This window comes from Cyprinodon variegatus, unplaced genomic scaffold (assembly GCF_000732505.1).
Source record: "Cyprinodon variegatus isolate N-32 unplaced genomic scaffold, C_variegatus-1.0 Scaffold209, whole genome shotgun sequence".
Lineage (NCBI taxonomy): Eukaryota > Metazoa > Chordata > Actinopteri > Cyprinodontiformes > Cyprinodontidae > Cyprinodon > Cyprinodon variegatus.
In genome coordinates this window covers 78,981-94,350 of record NW_015150662.1, presented here as the reverse complement: position 1 = coordinate 94,350, position 15,370 = coordinate 78,981, and the positions used below count along the sequence as shown (strand labels likewise).

At 37.0% G+C, this 15,370-nt stretch overlaps 1 protein-coding gene across 1 annotated transcript in view; it reads left to right on the top strand.

Moving 5' to 3' along the window:
- The window catches only part of cfap74 (cilia and flagella associated protein 74), a 75,983-nt gene extending 61,440 nt beyond the window's left edge, over nt 1-14,543 (top strand). Inside the window, exons 28-39 of the mRNA XM_015380201.1 lie at nt 690-796; nt 980-1,114; nt 3,155-3,264; nt 3,429-3,484; nt 4,392-4,511; nt 5,593-5,748; nt 7,335-7,473; nt 7,805-7,959; nt 8,157-8,274; nt 9,583-9,710; nt 9,870-10,004; nt 14,142-14,543. Coding sequence (XP_015235687.1) covers nt 690-796; nt 980-1,114; nt 3,155-3,264; nt 3,429-3,484; nt 4,392-4,511; nt 5,593-5,748; nt 7,335-7,473; nt 7,805-7,959; nt 8,157-8,274; nt 9,583-9,710; nt 9,870-10,004; nt 14,142-14,246 — 1,464 coding nt within the window. The 3' untranslated portion in view covers nt 14,247-14,543. The remainder of the gene's footprint in view (nt 1-689; nt 797-979; nt 1,115-3,154; nt 3,265-3,428; nt 3,485-4,391; nt 4,512-5,592; nt 5,749-7,334; nt 7,474-7,804; nt 7,960-8,156; nt 8,275-9,582; nt 9,711-9,869; nt 10,005-14,141) is intronic.
- The last annotated feature ends 827 nt before the right edge of the window (nt 14,544-15,370 follow it).

Sequence of the window (15,370 nt, the reverse complement as noted above, 5' to 3'; positions counted from 1 at the left end):
GAGTGTGGAATGAAGTATTGTGAAGTCACAAGTGTGGTATGAGGTAATGTAAAGTCACGAGTGTGGTATGAGGTAATGTAAAGTCACGAGTGTGGTATGAAGTATTGTAAAGTCACGAGTGTGGTATGAAGTATTGTAAAGTCATAAATAGTGATCTGTTTGCCTTAGGATTCAAGCAATGGCTTACAGTAGCTTGGAGGTGGCATTACTTAGAGGTGGTGAAATGTGTTGTTCTAGTTTGTCTCAGAGAGACAAAGGGCATCATTCATTGATCATTATGCTTTTTAATAAGCAGGAGTGGTCAGAAAGAAAAACTCTCCTCAGCCCTCTTTTAACTCGCTGTCATTCTGAGCTTGACTACCGCTACCCTCACCATGTTTTGTAAAGTTCAACAGAGGGATTGTTTTTAATTGGGCCTCAGTTCTATGTGTTTACTCTCATTCCCACTGCTCCTTTGCTCTTGTTCTCCTTCATCATCTCTCCATTCAGGGAGCTCTCATTCATTATGAGTTGATCTCTGGCTGCGGTTGTAAGCAATGCATGCAGATCAATGGGGTTATGTGACCTATAAGAACTGTCTACTGTTTGTGGAGGGTTTTGTTGAGTGGTGGTGACCTCCTCTGAGCTGCCTCTGGATCACGTCAGTGGCGCCTTTCAGTTTACCGTACATCTTTGTTGTGTGATCCAAGATGAAAAAGGACATCTGTGCTGAGGCCAACAAAGGGAAGAGGCCATCTGGGGATACAGAGAGCAGCAAGATGACCGAATCATCTGATCCAGTCGACTTAAAGCCGGGGTGAGTGAGATCCCCCAAAGCCTTTTTTTATTTTCTTTATGTATTTAAACGATATTAAATAAATATTCAATGACTACTTATTGATGAGTACTTCAATAAACGACAATGTTTTTACATTGGAAAGTCATTTACCTTTTAAGAACAAGTATCTAGCCCAACCTGAGAAATAGTTTCCTTTTAAAGGTCTGTGCTGTACGGGAAGGCCAGGGCCTCTTTGCTGAACTCCTTCACGCGGCGCTACAGAGAGTACACCGTTCCCTGCTTTGTTTCAGATGGAGACCCTACGAAATCAGAACCACAAATCCAACCAGCATGGAGGTAATACGAGTCTAAAACTTTATAGATCCAACACTGTAAACCAGTCAGTAGAAAAGTGCTTTGAAAAAGAAGAACATCAGTTTCTGCAGATTAACTGTTGTTTTCAGAGAAAGAAGAAAAGAAATGCAAAGAAAATGCAAGCCTTGATTACATCCTCTAATAAACCTTAAAGGGATATTGTGTTAGAATTACCGTCACCTAGCGGTAAAATGGGGCTATTTCACTCCTACGAACACTAAACGCTAGCGCGACAATGCATAAAACACACAATATGGCGATGATAGCCACTTAGTGTTAAAAAACATTGACAGCGCAGACGAAGTGAAGTCTCTACAAGCTGGAAATTACTGTGACAAAAATCCAGCTTTCACCGCGGCTTTGAAAGCTGCTAAATCCTCATAAACCTACGATTCTGTACCAACAAGGTTTGTTAATGTTTAAGGATTACTGGTATTGTTTCTGTGGTAACAAGCAACAGTGTCTTATCAAACCAAATGGAAAAAGTTAGCTTTACACTAATTTAGGCAGAATATTTAATTTACTCTTCAAGGACAAACATGTTAACTTTGGCGTCACTTTTAAAATCTTTCTCCTTCATTATCTCCTTCCACCCTGAAAAAGACTTACCTGATGTTTATTTTTGTTTTTTGATGTCTGCAGTTTTGTTCTGTTAGAATTCTCTTTTTTGCTTTCTTGGGGACGGTGAAACCGTGTTTCGTGCTGTTGTTGTATATGCATGGTCCTGCGTTCTGCTGCATTGGTGCAGACTTTCAGTTGTTGGGTTAGTGTATCCAAATAATCTACACCGTCGTTGCCTCTCAAGCCCCTGTCACACCTTAACGATTTAGACCGACGCATGCCTGACGTACGAGAAATCTGGTAAAAACGCTGGAATACATTGGATAAGTTATGGGTACTTTTTGTTTAAGTTATGAGAACGCTGAAGCACGCTGGCACACGTCGACATAGAGCGAGTACGTATGCCAGCATATGCCATACGTGGGGCCTAAGTTACGGGTAAGTTATCTGATTGTTGACATAAGTTAAGTGTAAGTTACTCATAAGTCATGGCGTCTAGCTTATCCTAAACCTATGAGCAACTTGTGCATAACTTATGCGTAACTTATCAAGAACTTATCTCTAACGTACATTAACGTATTTGACGTGTTCCAGTCGCTCGCTGAACGTGTTTCTAACTTACAGCTACTGTATAACAGTGTAATGGGAGAGTTTTGGTATAAAAGGTGTTTCACAGGAGGAAACAGTCATCTTTCCTCCAGACTTCATCCTCCTCATAGTGTGAGCGAGAAGGTGTGTTTGAATGATCCAACCCGCCTTCACTCCCACGTCCAACAATCTTCCTAGCAAACATGATGTTGAATCTGTTGCGACTGCAAACCTTCTTTGTTTTTCTCGTTTTTTTATTTATTTCTTCTTTTTTTTTTTGGTGGGTGTTAAACAGCAGCTTGGTTAATACCACAATCAAAGACATTTTTTATGCACATACGCCGAAACGTATGCCAGCGTTTTAGGAGATTTTGGGACGTCAGGCATACGCTGTATGAATCGGCAAGGTGTGACAGGACCCTCAATCACACTGAACTTCCAGCCAGGAGAAATGCTTTATTATTCCTTGCATTGGTACTATTTTATCTCTCACTGGCAGCTTCACTTTTAAGATGGCAGACGTCATGGAGCGTCTCAAATGGGTGACCAACCCTATGTATAAACTCATATAACCCTATGTATAAACTCATGTATCTAAATGTATCTGAAAAACTAAATGTATCTGATTATTAGTGGAGGTAATAATGCACCAATATTTAGACAAATGTAAATAGAGTCATGGAGTTAAGGCAATAAAAAAAGAGTAATTGTTGCACAATGCCCCTTAAATGTTTTGCTTCCTTTTTTTTCTCTCCCAAAAAGTCAGTTTAATATATTACTAAGAACTTGTATGATTTATCTAATACTTATATATTAAAAAAACATGTTTTAAATAACTCTTTTCATTGTTTTCCACATACTTTGTCTTTTTAGTCCCATAAATAAGCTCTACCTGAAGCTGGAGTGTCCTGCTGTACGGCCCCCTCTGCTGGTGATATCCAATAATGGCAGTAACGTCTTAGACTTCAACCAGGTTTTTGTGGGTGAGAAATAAATGTTTTTTAAATATGAAAGATATGCCTAATTAGATGGATGTATGGATGGATGGACGGATGGACAGACAGACGGATAGACGGTTGGATGGTGCACTTTGTACTCATTTGTGTTTAAGTGTTTCATTTGTTTTCTTTTTTTGCTTCCTTTGCAGGAAACAAAGAGCTGAAACAGTTAACACTTCAGAACATTTCAAACGAGCCTTTGGATGTATCTTTTCTCCGGGCAACTTTAAATGTACCTTTAAAGTCAGATTTTTTTTATATATATATATATATATATATATAGCTGACTACTAGTAAAATGCATAAGTTTTAAATAAAAATAAATATCCCACTTAGTATCTTAGTATGCACTCTGCATCCAGCCCCCTGACATTTAGCCTCTTGACAACTTTTTTTCTTTATGCTCTTTAAAGTTACTCTTAAGAAAACTGCTAGAGCCTTCTTACAAGTTTAGTTTTATCTTTGAACGTGCTAACTTTTAAAGCTGAAGCAGGCTAAATGAATTTTCATCAGACCAGGAGGAGAAATGGCTGGTCTGTATGTCCATATATAAAACATCATGGTCTGTTTCATCTGTCTGTTACCCCTTAGATCTTTGCTATTTACTACTACTAACCGAATGAATCTCCAACAGTTAACGACATCATGGTAAAAAAGTGATGAAAAGTGGCAGATCAATTGGCCATACATGCATGATACACGATGCAGCCTGAGACCAAAGCCAACCTAAAGGGGCCTGCAGAAATGAGTGGAGTTACTTAGAAATATTTATGTAGAATGGAAGGAGTTTATTGGGCTCTAAAACTACCCACACGTGTATTGATATGATCAAGCAGCATCTCTGTTGACTTAATCCAATCCACACAGGAATCTACAGAGCCCAGAGAACACTAAGAGATGCTCTTAAAGTTAATTATAATGTTATGCCCAATCTATATATGTCAGATACTGCAGAAACATCAAAGGAGTTTAAACCTTCAAATAAAATCCAGATGGATGGAAGAACTGCAAACACACACAAGATGCTCTAATGCCCAAAGTAATATCAAATGATGTCCTTGGATTTCTATTATTGTTATGAATAATTAAATTTTTCTTTAACTCTTTGCAAGCTGAGGTCGTCACTGTTGGATCTGAATAGTCCCTTTTCTCTGCTTAGCGCTATGAGAGGCGTTAGTCCTGGAGAACAACTCACTTTGGTTTTAGCTTTCAGTCCGACGCTGGAGAAGAAGGTGAGTTTACAGCAGTGGCAGAGCTGGGCTTTTTTTCTTAGTGGGTCAGAGGGAGGCAAGGAGACACTCCACAGATTCCAGAATGATGTTTTCTCTCAATCACTTTTAACTGGAATTTCTCAACTTTACATATATTTGAGTGCATGTTAAGAGATAATATTTGTGTGTAATTTCCATTTATAAACAAGAAAAATGTTTGTGTTAATGCATTTTGAATGAGTGATTGAATATCTTGAAAACAAAAGTTAAAATAAAATGTTATAAAAGTACAGCCATTTTACCATTTAACTATTGTTGGTCCAAAAGTAACTCATTATTTTTCAAGATTCTAATTTCTTATCTTATTTATTGCAGCTGTTGATTATTGATTGACGGTTTAAAGCCAACATCCCATTTTCCTCTATTAGGGACTTTTATTCAGGGAACATTATGCTTTAGAAACTTAACATTTATTTCAGTAAGATTGTAATCTAAGCTTGGCTGCTCAGTGAGTAGCACTACTGCCTTGCATCAAGAAGGTTCCGGATTTGGAACCTGCATGGAGTTTGCATGTTCTCCCAGAGCATGCGTAGGTTCTCTCCGGGTACTCCGGCTTCCTCCCACAGTCCAAAAACATGACTGTTAGGTTAATTGGCTTCTCTAAATTCTCCTTAAGTGTGTGTGTGTGTGAATGGTTGTTTGTCCTGTTTGTCTCTGTGTTGCCCTGCGATGGTGTACCCCGCCTCTCGCCCGTAGACAGCTGGAAATAGATGATGGAGTGATGGAAAATGGATGGATGGATGTAATCTAAGCTATTTTACTTTTAGTTGAGTAATTTATTTTTTCAACTTTTGTACCTCTGTATAGCACCAATTACTCTGTAGGAGTGATCTTATGCTGTGAGATCAGATATGATCGGTCCTGCCACTGTTTACAATTCAACTATTTACTATTTACTTAGAAGTGTTGTCTTTTTCATTCTCTAGTGTACATAGATTAAGGATTTCGATTAAGAAATCAGCTAATAGATCAAATAATAAACCAAGTCATCATTCTAAATGTGAAGTTATATGATACTCAGCCCGCATTTTATTTTTCACAGCACTGTGAGATACTGAAGGTTCAAACCATGAATATAGCTTTGGAAATCACTCTTCGAGGGGAGGGTGTGCTTCCTGTTGTCACTTCATCTCCCGCTGGAGATCTCCTCGACTTTGGCTTCATGTTGGAGAAGGAGCAGGCCTCTAAGCATGTGCAGGTGAGTTGGTCACCATGGTACAAGACAGAGTACACAATACGATCACAACTATATTTGAAAAGTTGTATTAACATGTTTAACTTTATTCAAATATAAATATCAAAGAAATATGCAAATGTTTCATTAACTGACTGGAGAAATAAAGTAGTAATGTGCAGAAAAAAATCATGTTTACTGCATGAATTATCAAGTCGTAGCAAAATCTCCCTGTGAAAAAGGCAGCCTTTATTTACAGTGCTTTCATTCAGAGAGGGAAGAATAATTCCAAAACAGGAATCAGTAAATTTAAAGTCAGAGAGCAGACACAATTATTATTTTAAAATAAATGTAACTTTTTTTAACTATATATTTGTCTTGGCAGCTGTTGAATATTGGAAAAACAAGGAAACATGCCTGGATTTGTTTGTGTCTGTCAAATAATCTGAGACTCTTTAAAGGCTTTTTGCACACCTTTATCAGCTGTACTTTCAAAGGTTCCACCCCCCAAAAAAACAAAAAACCTGGATGTGACACTGATTTGTGAAAAAAAGATCTAACAGAGGCTTGATACATAATGGATGAGCACAATATCAAGAGAAAGGACAAGAAAAATAAAAAAATAAGCAACTATCATTAGTTCAGGTGACCTTTAAGACCAAGAAACAAATAGCTTTGGTTCCTAACCAGCAAGGGCGGAGCTAGATGCCAATGATTGGCTAATGGTGGCCATGGCCACCATTAGCCAATCATTGGCCACCCCTACCATTTTTTCCCTCTAATACAGATGGTGGCAGCAGTAATAATCTCAAGTGGAAGATTCATTTTAATTTTTCATATATTACTTACTATATTTTCATGTATTCATAATTCCTTGACAACAAAAACACTGTGGTTCATTATACACATCAATATATACTAACATATATATCTTTTCAGAACTAGATTTTCTGTTATATGGTTTAAAGAGAAAATGATGTGTCTCTGCAAGACATCTAGGAGTCTTCAGTGAAATCATAAATAAATAACTATTTTAATAAAAAAAACGTATTAAATAATAAATTTATGTAGATATTTGTACTTGTAAATATCAATTTTATGCGGAATGATTATCGATAAAAGTAGGTAAGTAATGACAATGGAAAAGATGTTCGCCCCAGAACTCAAACCTGAAAGTATTCTATCCACTATACCTTTTATCTACCTAGCACGGATGTTTAAATATATGCGTCTGTTTGTTAGGAAAGGCTGCAGGAAAGTATAGTTATTCTCATCTTAGGCTTGACCCTGAGTTCTGGCGCCTTTTCACTTTCGGCCACCCCTCAGTGTACATTGGTTATTGTCTGGCCACCTAGGAATATTACTAATTTAATAACTTTAAGACATCCTAGTAAAAAATAAATAAAGAATATATATAAAACATTTTTTTTTTTACAAATTTAATATATAAATGTTATAAAATCTTAATATAATTGATACGTTTTACATCTTTATAACCCTTTTCAGAAAAAGAACATCATTATGTTATTATATCATACCTCTTCACCTTCCTTCAGTCCATAACAACACCAATATTCCTAGAGAGTGTTTCTCTCTGTTTTCCCCTTCAGTTACAGAACAGCTCAGTGTTGGCAGCACCTTTCAGAGTGCTGCTGGCCAGTCAGTCTCTTACCAGGTCTGAGAGTGATGCTGAAATCATGGCTTTGCTGCAGGATGGATACAGAAGCTCTAAAATCCGCCCAGCTGTGGGTAAGATCTGATGGCCTTTTGAGTTAATTATTTCTAACTTATCTTTTGTATCTTTTTGGACATTGGTATCATTATGGATGTGATAATCTGATAGATTTAAGGAGGAGAAATGTTGTATAAACCTTACAGTGAGTTAAATAGACTTAAATAAAGTTGAGTCTAAGTCTATTGGACGCTCTGACCACACAGTGACCCATATGGTGTTGATTTAGTGCTGATCTAAGTATGAATAAAAAGGGTGATACTTTATCCATCTTAAAACTAAAGGGGGTGCACAGATGCAGTTGTGTAGCAGGTATGGAAGTCACTGAAAACCCTCCGTCTCCTGCAGGAACCCAGAACTACAGCGGGTTAAGTGCTTTCAGCGTAACGCCAGTAGAGGGCACCATCGCTCCTGGACAGAAACAAAACATCACCATCACTTTTCAGCCCGACCATCCGTCTGTCTGCTACTCTGACAAACTCACCATAGAGCTCATAAATAAGGTCAGCACCACCACAAACACATTTACTGTCACGCAAACACCAGTTTTCAGGTTATATCAGTTTTCTGCTGTCCTTTATACAAAGTTTCATGGGGACTTTCTGCTCTTCTTATGATAAAAGTCATTATTTAATGGATTTACTACACTTTGATCATCATGATGTTCTTACTTTGAACATGAGCTTGTTCTCCTTCACAGAGTAAAGTCTGTGAGATGGATCTGAAAGGGGCAGCTTCTTCACATAACATGTATCTGTATGGAGGAGGTCCTCTGACGTCCCCTAGTGAATCCCCCCTTCCTCCTCTCATCATCCCAGGTATCAAAACTTCACCTCCATCCCCTCCTGAGGCTCTGATGAAAGTCACATTCTCTTAGGAATGAAAATCCTAATCAAGTGTTTGAAATGTCATTAATATCTTGCTGACAGATTTAATAATTGATCATAATCACAGGATCCTGAACTCATCAACCATGACATCCGATGCCATGCTTTTTGATGTTTTGTCTATTTTGGATTTTATGATGCGTTTATGGGTTTAAAAGAAAGTATGGCATAGCTGAGAAAGTAAAGGACAGAGAGTATTTTACATTTCTTTTCAGACCCCATGCACTTGAATTTTAGAAGATGTGCTCTTGTGTGTGTAATTCAATCCCATTTTTTTCAATCCGTAATCCAAAAAAGAGAAGAACTGTGCCACAATTTTAAACCTACAAAGGTGTCAGTCCATCGAAATGGGAAGGCCTCAATGAAGACAACCACAGCTCAGGTGGGAGAATCTGTGAATCTGTGGCAGGAGAAACGGTTTGTGGACGGCTTTGACTTTACAGTTGAAGAACGCCAGGTTGCACAAGCCAACTATGTAACAGGCTGGGCTTACGTGTGAAAGAACACCCTCTACTTAATTCAGACCAAATTTTACTTGTTAGCATGCAAAGAATATATGCTGCTGATAATAATTTTTTTGTAGATCTTTAATTAGGCTGCTTTTTTACCAAAATACTTCTCTTTTCTTTTCAAAATTTTGATTTCTAACTCCTTACTGTATATTTTACAAGTTTTCGCCTGATGTATTCCTGTATGTCTTCATTAGACATTTACTTTGCCATTGTGGCGCCTGAATCTCCCCCTGTGGGATAATAAAGAGTATTTTTATTGAATTTTACCACTCTATCCTTCTATATCACATTTGTTAAAATTAGGAGTTGAATTTGGATAAAATGTGAAACGTTTCAAAAGCTAAATACCTTCAAACCTTTCAAACTGTTCCCGGATATTCCAGATACCTGCTGTTTATTTGATGGTATTTTTAATAATTTAATGCCTTTTCCTCCTCCATTTACTTAAAAAAGTCCCAATTTTATCAAAAAATATATATTAAAAAATCAAAGAAAACATTGACAATGGATAGCAAATAGAGAGAGCTGCAATACATATGACTCACTGTATCTTAGCCCATAGCTGCCGAATCATATCTTTGTCAATGAAAAAGATTCCAGAAGAGAATGCAAATATCGGCATAAATAGAGCTATTTCAACATAGAATCAACTTGTGTTCAAAGAGAGATAAAACAGGATATAATTTGTACCTAAAGCGCTAAACTGTAAAACTTCCTCCACAAACAGATCCAGAGGAGGAGTCAAGTTTCCATGTAGTAATCACCCTGAAGGCCCGGTGCAGTGGAGGTGTCATCAGACCTGCTGTCAGGGAACTGCAGGTGGGCTGCATCCGCTCCCGAAAAGCCACTAAGAAGGTACCTGGATCGTACTGGAGCTTTCCAGAGACAACCTAGTTATGTTTGATCAGCTGGGGGGGACAAAACATCCTTCAAACATGACACTGAGCTTCTTTACTGTATGATAATCAGTTATCAGTGACGTTTCTAACCTTTGCGTTTTACATGTTTCTCCAGAGTGGTAAGTTTTCTTGGGATGACGTAGCATCTCTGCAGCAGCAGGGCTTTCAGGTGGAGCCTGTTAAAGGCAGCGTGAAGGCAGAAGACAGGTGCTCTGTCACCATAACATGGACGCCCCAAAGCGGATATAAGGTGAGCTACAGATACATGTATGCTCTGGTACCAATAAGACAGAATCTTTTCAACAATAATATTCACAAAAAATATATATTAACCATCTATTTGGAGTAAATTATAATATTTAGTTTCATATATATTTACTTTAAACACTACAGAAAAACTTGATTATTTTTTTCACTTTTATTTCATCAGTGCCATTTAAAGACAAAAGACTACTAATCAGTGCCTGGTTGTGGTTCTTGGCTTAAAAACATAAAAAAAAATTAAAAAATGCACGTCCAAGTTAATTAATAACAAGGAAAAACGTTCCTTAACAAATACTTCACCCCTTGAACCCTACGGACCCACCGGCGGGTCCAGCTGCTACGTGACCTCGTAATCTTAACAAACCCCCAGTATTGATGTAAAAAACATATTTGGCACAGTTTGGTGACATTTATGGATAAATGTGCCAAAATGGCCTCTCCGCCTAAGAAATTTCTCACTAATAATATTCTAAAATAAATATGATTCATCTGATTGAGTCCAGATTTGGTATATTTTTACACAACATTTAGATTTGAAAGTCTGTACTACTTTTTTGTGCTATAAATAATATTTTGGTAGTCTTTTGCAATGTTTATTTCAAAGAAAATTTTGGCGAGGTTCAAAAAATGCAAAATATTTTGTATTTTGTCCCTAATATTTCAGGCAGGGTCAAAGCTACAATGGTGCTGACACCAGAAAACCATTCTATGACATCTTACCTTTACAGACGTACCAAAAGTTTCTTCTTAAATCTAATAGCTTTGAGGCTATAAGTTATTTACTTTTGTGTGTTTTTGTCAGGCAGAAATTTATTTATACCCCCTGAGGGTGTAAGAGGTTAAGCTATTACCGTACTAGAATTCAGTGATAAAGCACCTTAGATTGATATGAATAAGCAGGTGAGATGATTTATTTTCAGGCCTGAATGAAATACTTCAATATTCCATAAGGCAAGATATTTCCAAACAACAGCAGTTTGGAAATATCTTACTAAAACATTAAGAAAATAAACATCTTCTGAGAATGTTCAGCTGGCCAGGGACATTTCATTTTGCCGTTTTACCCTGTCATCATAAGTCCATGATTTTTAATGGTTTATGGAAAGGACAGCAGTGCTCACAGAGAAGCATCAAAGGGCAAAAATTAAACTACAACCAGAACTTTGGGGCTATTAATGTGACTCATAACACTGCTCATTTGTTTAATGATATAATGAAAGTGACACCAGTGGTGTTAAAAGTACACACATTTGGTACTTAAGTAGAAGTATAGATACTGCAGTTTAAAAACACTCTGGTAAAAGTTGAAGTATCAACTTGACCTCTTTACTCAAGTAAAAGTGAAAAAGTGTGTGCTCCAAAAACTATTTAAAGTATGAAAGTATAAAGTAACCTTTAAAAAAAACAGCCAGATGCCACTAAATGAATTTTAAAGCTAAATATCAAAAAATTCTTTGAGATAGGGCCAAGGATGAGGGAGGTCTTGTTGGTGTCCATCTCCTGATACGCTCTCGCCTGTGTCCAACCTTTCAGACATTTTAACATCTTTTTCTGAATCCAACATTGTAGCATGGCATAGACAATTAACGTTTGCAGTTTGAAGAACACCTGCTTGTTTCTGATCATTTCTTTTGGCTAACCGATGAGTGTTTGCGTTATATGACCCATCAAATTACACTAGTTTTCACTAGATGTGGATGGAGCCAATGATCTGCATCGGATGGCGCACATGACGTGAAATAGATATTTATAGATATTAAACCAGGGGTAACCAATTAAAAATCAGTGTGGTCCGAATAAAGCAAATCATCAACCAGTAAAGGTCCCATCCGGTTTATCCTATGTAGATTAGACTTACCTGGTTCAGTGGTTGGACAGAATAAAAACATAACATACAGATGACTTGACTCCAGATCCCCCATCTCTGGGCTAAGCCCAAAGGAGGTATGCCAAGAGGATGGAGCAGCATACAGAGGTGGAGGCAACCTGATCTACAGATGCTTATTATTTTAGTAATGAGTGACTAATTTAATAACTTTAAGACATGCTAGTAAAAAATAAGTAAAAAATATATAAAACATTTTTACAAATTTAATATGTAAATGTTATAAAATGTTAATATAATAGATATGTTTTACATCTTCATAACCCTTTTCAGAAATAAGGACATCATTATGTCATTATATCATACCCCTTCACCTCCCTTTAGTCCATAGCAACACCAATATTCCTGAATGCTGTTTAACTTACCGTACTAGTCTATACTGCTGTAATTCCATTCCAAAAAAGGAAACTTTTGTTTTAAATGCATTTATTGCACACTGACTCACACATCTCAAATATTTATTTCTTTTCATTTTGAAGTTTATATTGTATAACTAAAAAAAAAACAAATCAGCATCTCAAAAATTTTTTTGAAACAGTATAAAAAAGGATTTCTACAAATGATGGCCAACTAAAAATGTTCTATGGAGTTAAGGCCAGGTGAGTTTGCTGGCCAATTGAGAACAGGGATACCATGGTCCTTCAGCCAGGTACTGGTAGCTGTGGCACTGTGTGCAGGGCTGCATTAACCTTGGACCTCAGAAAACACAGCAGATGATATGGCATCTCAAACCATCAACGATTGTGGAAACTTTAATCTGACCTCAAGCAGGCTGGATTCTGTGCCTCCGTTCTCCTCCTCCAGACTCTGAATCTTTGATTTACTCTGATCAGAGAGCATCCCTTTAAACCATAAAGCAGCTGTCCAGTCCTTCAAGCATTGACTCCAGTTACCCACTCTTTGTGAGTCTACCCCACATTTTTAAATGGGTTTCACCATCCTTTCTAGTGTGCAGTTATCCCTTTTGCTTTTACACTTATTTCTACCACATATTTTCCTTCCCTTTGCCTCCTTATTGATTCCCGTGGACACAAAGCTCTTAATAGCCAGCCTCTTTAGCAATGAGCTTTTGTGTCTTACTGTCCTTGTCCATAGTGTCAGAGCTCATCTTTAGGACAATTTTCAAATAAGCAGTCTTCCTGTGTCCGCACATCCGCCCTAACCCCTATATATGGCACTACAGTAGCAGCCATTCAAAATTTCCCCAGTTTCCTTGACGGGCCCTTGGCTGGTCCCCTACAATTTCTTTTTAGACATCAATCTTTGTACTAAAATATTGTTTCTTTCATGATTTGTGGACAATAAGATCTAAAGAGAAGCGTCATCTCCTGGTCAGACCCTGTAATTTAGTGAACGGGTGGAGTCAGAGTAAAAAAATATGCACGCCCAGGAAAAGGAGGCTGGAAGTTGGAGGGGAATCTGCTGGGAGTTCCAGGGAATGGGCTGCCATTCGGCTGGCAATTGACTAGGAAGGGCCATTTTGAATGGCTGCTATTGTATATAGTATTTACACCATTTTATATGAGTGTGCGAACATCTAGTGTTTAAAAACAGTATTGGAATTGAAATTTCCCACAGTGAACCTTGAAAATTTGTGATCATTGAAGGTCACTAGACGAACAGATATATCCCTGGATGCTTTGTAAGAGCTGTTCTCCCAAAGCTTTATGGGATTTGTTTTGGTGGCGACGAAAAGCAAAGATTGCGCATGCATCGTTCTGGAAGGTGAAGCTATAGCCAACGGGGACTGAAAAGGTAGTGATCATCTGTGCAAACAGTCTGTTAACTGTGTTCACTATAAAGTCCACTATATGTTCTCTGCTCTGTATAGGGCTGAGGGATTTACGGCTTAGGGCGGATGTTCGGACACAGCCTGAGAAATCCTTTAAAGGCCTCGCAGGCAGCAGGATTCTTCAATATTCAACCTTTTCACAATTTTGTGATTTTCTTAGAAAATTAATTCTGGGTTTTCATGAGTTGTTAGTTATAATTATTAAAATTAAAAGAGATAAACACATTAACTATATCAGTCTATTTCTAATACATGAATATAATATACAATTTTCCTTTTTTTATTGGGTTACCGTTAAAAAATCAACCTTTTCATGATATTCTAACTCCATGAACAGCACCTGTATTTTGTGTGTGTTAGATTTTGCCTGCAACTTGACGATTTAGAAAAAATCTGTTTTTGATCTAAACTTCTTGAAATGATTTATCATGCATCTTTTGTTTTAGCCCTCTGACATTGTCCAGGTGTGTGTCCCCCTGACTTTGAAGAGTGATAAGGTCATCGTTTACAGAGTGACCTTCATGGCGATGGTTTCTTCCACTGCTGACTGACACATGCAGGACATGGATTAAATGAGAAGACAGGAATCTTTTCATTAACTCCACTTCTTTAACTGAAAATATTGTGGGAATGAAATTCATTGAAAGGTACCTAAACTTAGCGGTTACAGGTTGTTTTTGTTTTTTTCGAGGGGGCTTACTCTTTTTGTTTTATTTATGATGCAGAAACCTTTTACTCTTTGGGAGCATCTGTTTTTAAATACTTAGGATATACAAAAAAAGAACATCTTACCGTATTTTGCTACTTTAGTTTGAAAAAATTGCCAAACGAAAAACTTGGAAAGCATTTCTTTGAAACTGTGCCTCTCTCATAAAGTTTCATTTGTCTAGTTTAAAAAAAAATAAAAGAGGAAATATGTTTGAGTTATTTGTGGGGTTTTTTGGCGTTTTTTGTAGAATGTGTGAAAATACCCAGGGCGACATAAAAAACAGACAGCCAGAATCACCAAATATGAAATATCTAACTTTTCTAACACCTGACCCTGAATACACTGTAACAGTTTTATTCATGTGTATTGTATGCAGAGTACCTCCATGGGTAAGAGCTGGAGTCCTATTTATTCTGAGAGAAGGAAGACAAAGTTATGTTTGTTGGATTTTTATGCACCATTGTCATTTAAGGTGGATGCTATAACAGAGTACATAGGGCTGACAACAATATTCTAGGTTTAAACTTTTTTTTTTTTATGTATTTTTATTTTTTGTTTCATTCTAAATATAGACGCTACTGTATGTTTGTCTATCAGATAAAATTCTACTATCATGCATAAAATGCTTTTGTGTTATAATTAACACAATGTGAAAATCATTTGCAGGATGTGAACACTATTGCAAAGCGTTAAAAAGAGTAGAGTTGATTAAGGTGTAGATTATATGAACACATTTTTCTTAATACAGTTTAAAGTGTACATTTTTCAAGGTTTATTTCTATTTTAGACTACTTAAAGCTCCGTCTTTCCATTTATGCACTGAAAAATATAATAGACATTTCAGGACAATTATTGTACTTATTCATTGTTTTTGAATGTCTTGAAGTATTTCTGCATTAAACAACCAGTTTAACTGTATTAAACTGCAGTTTAATACAGCTTTATTGGAAAACAATATTTCATTGA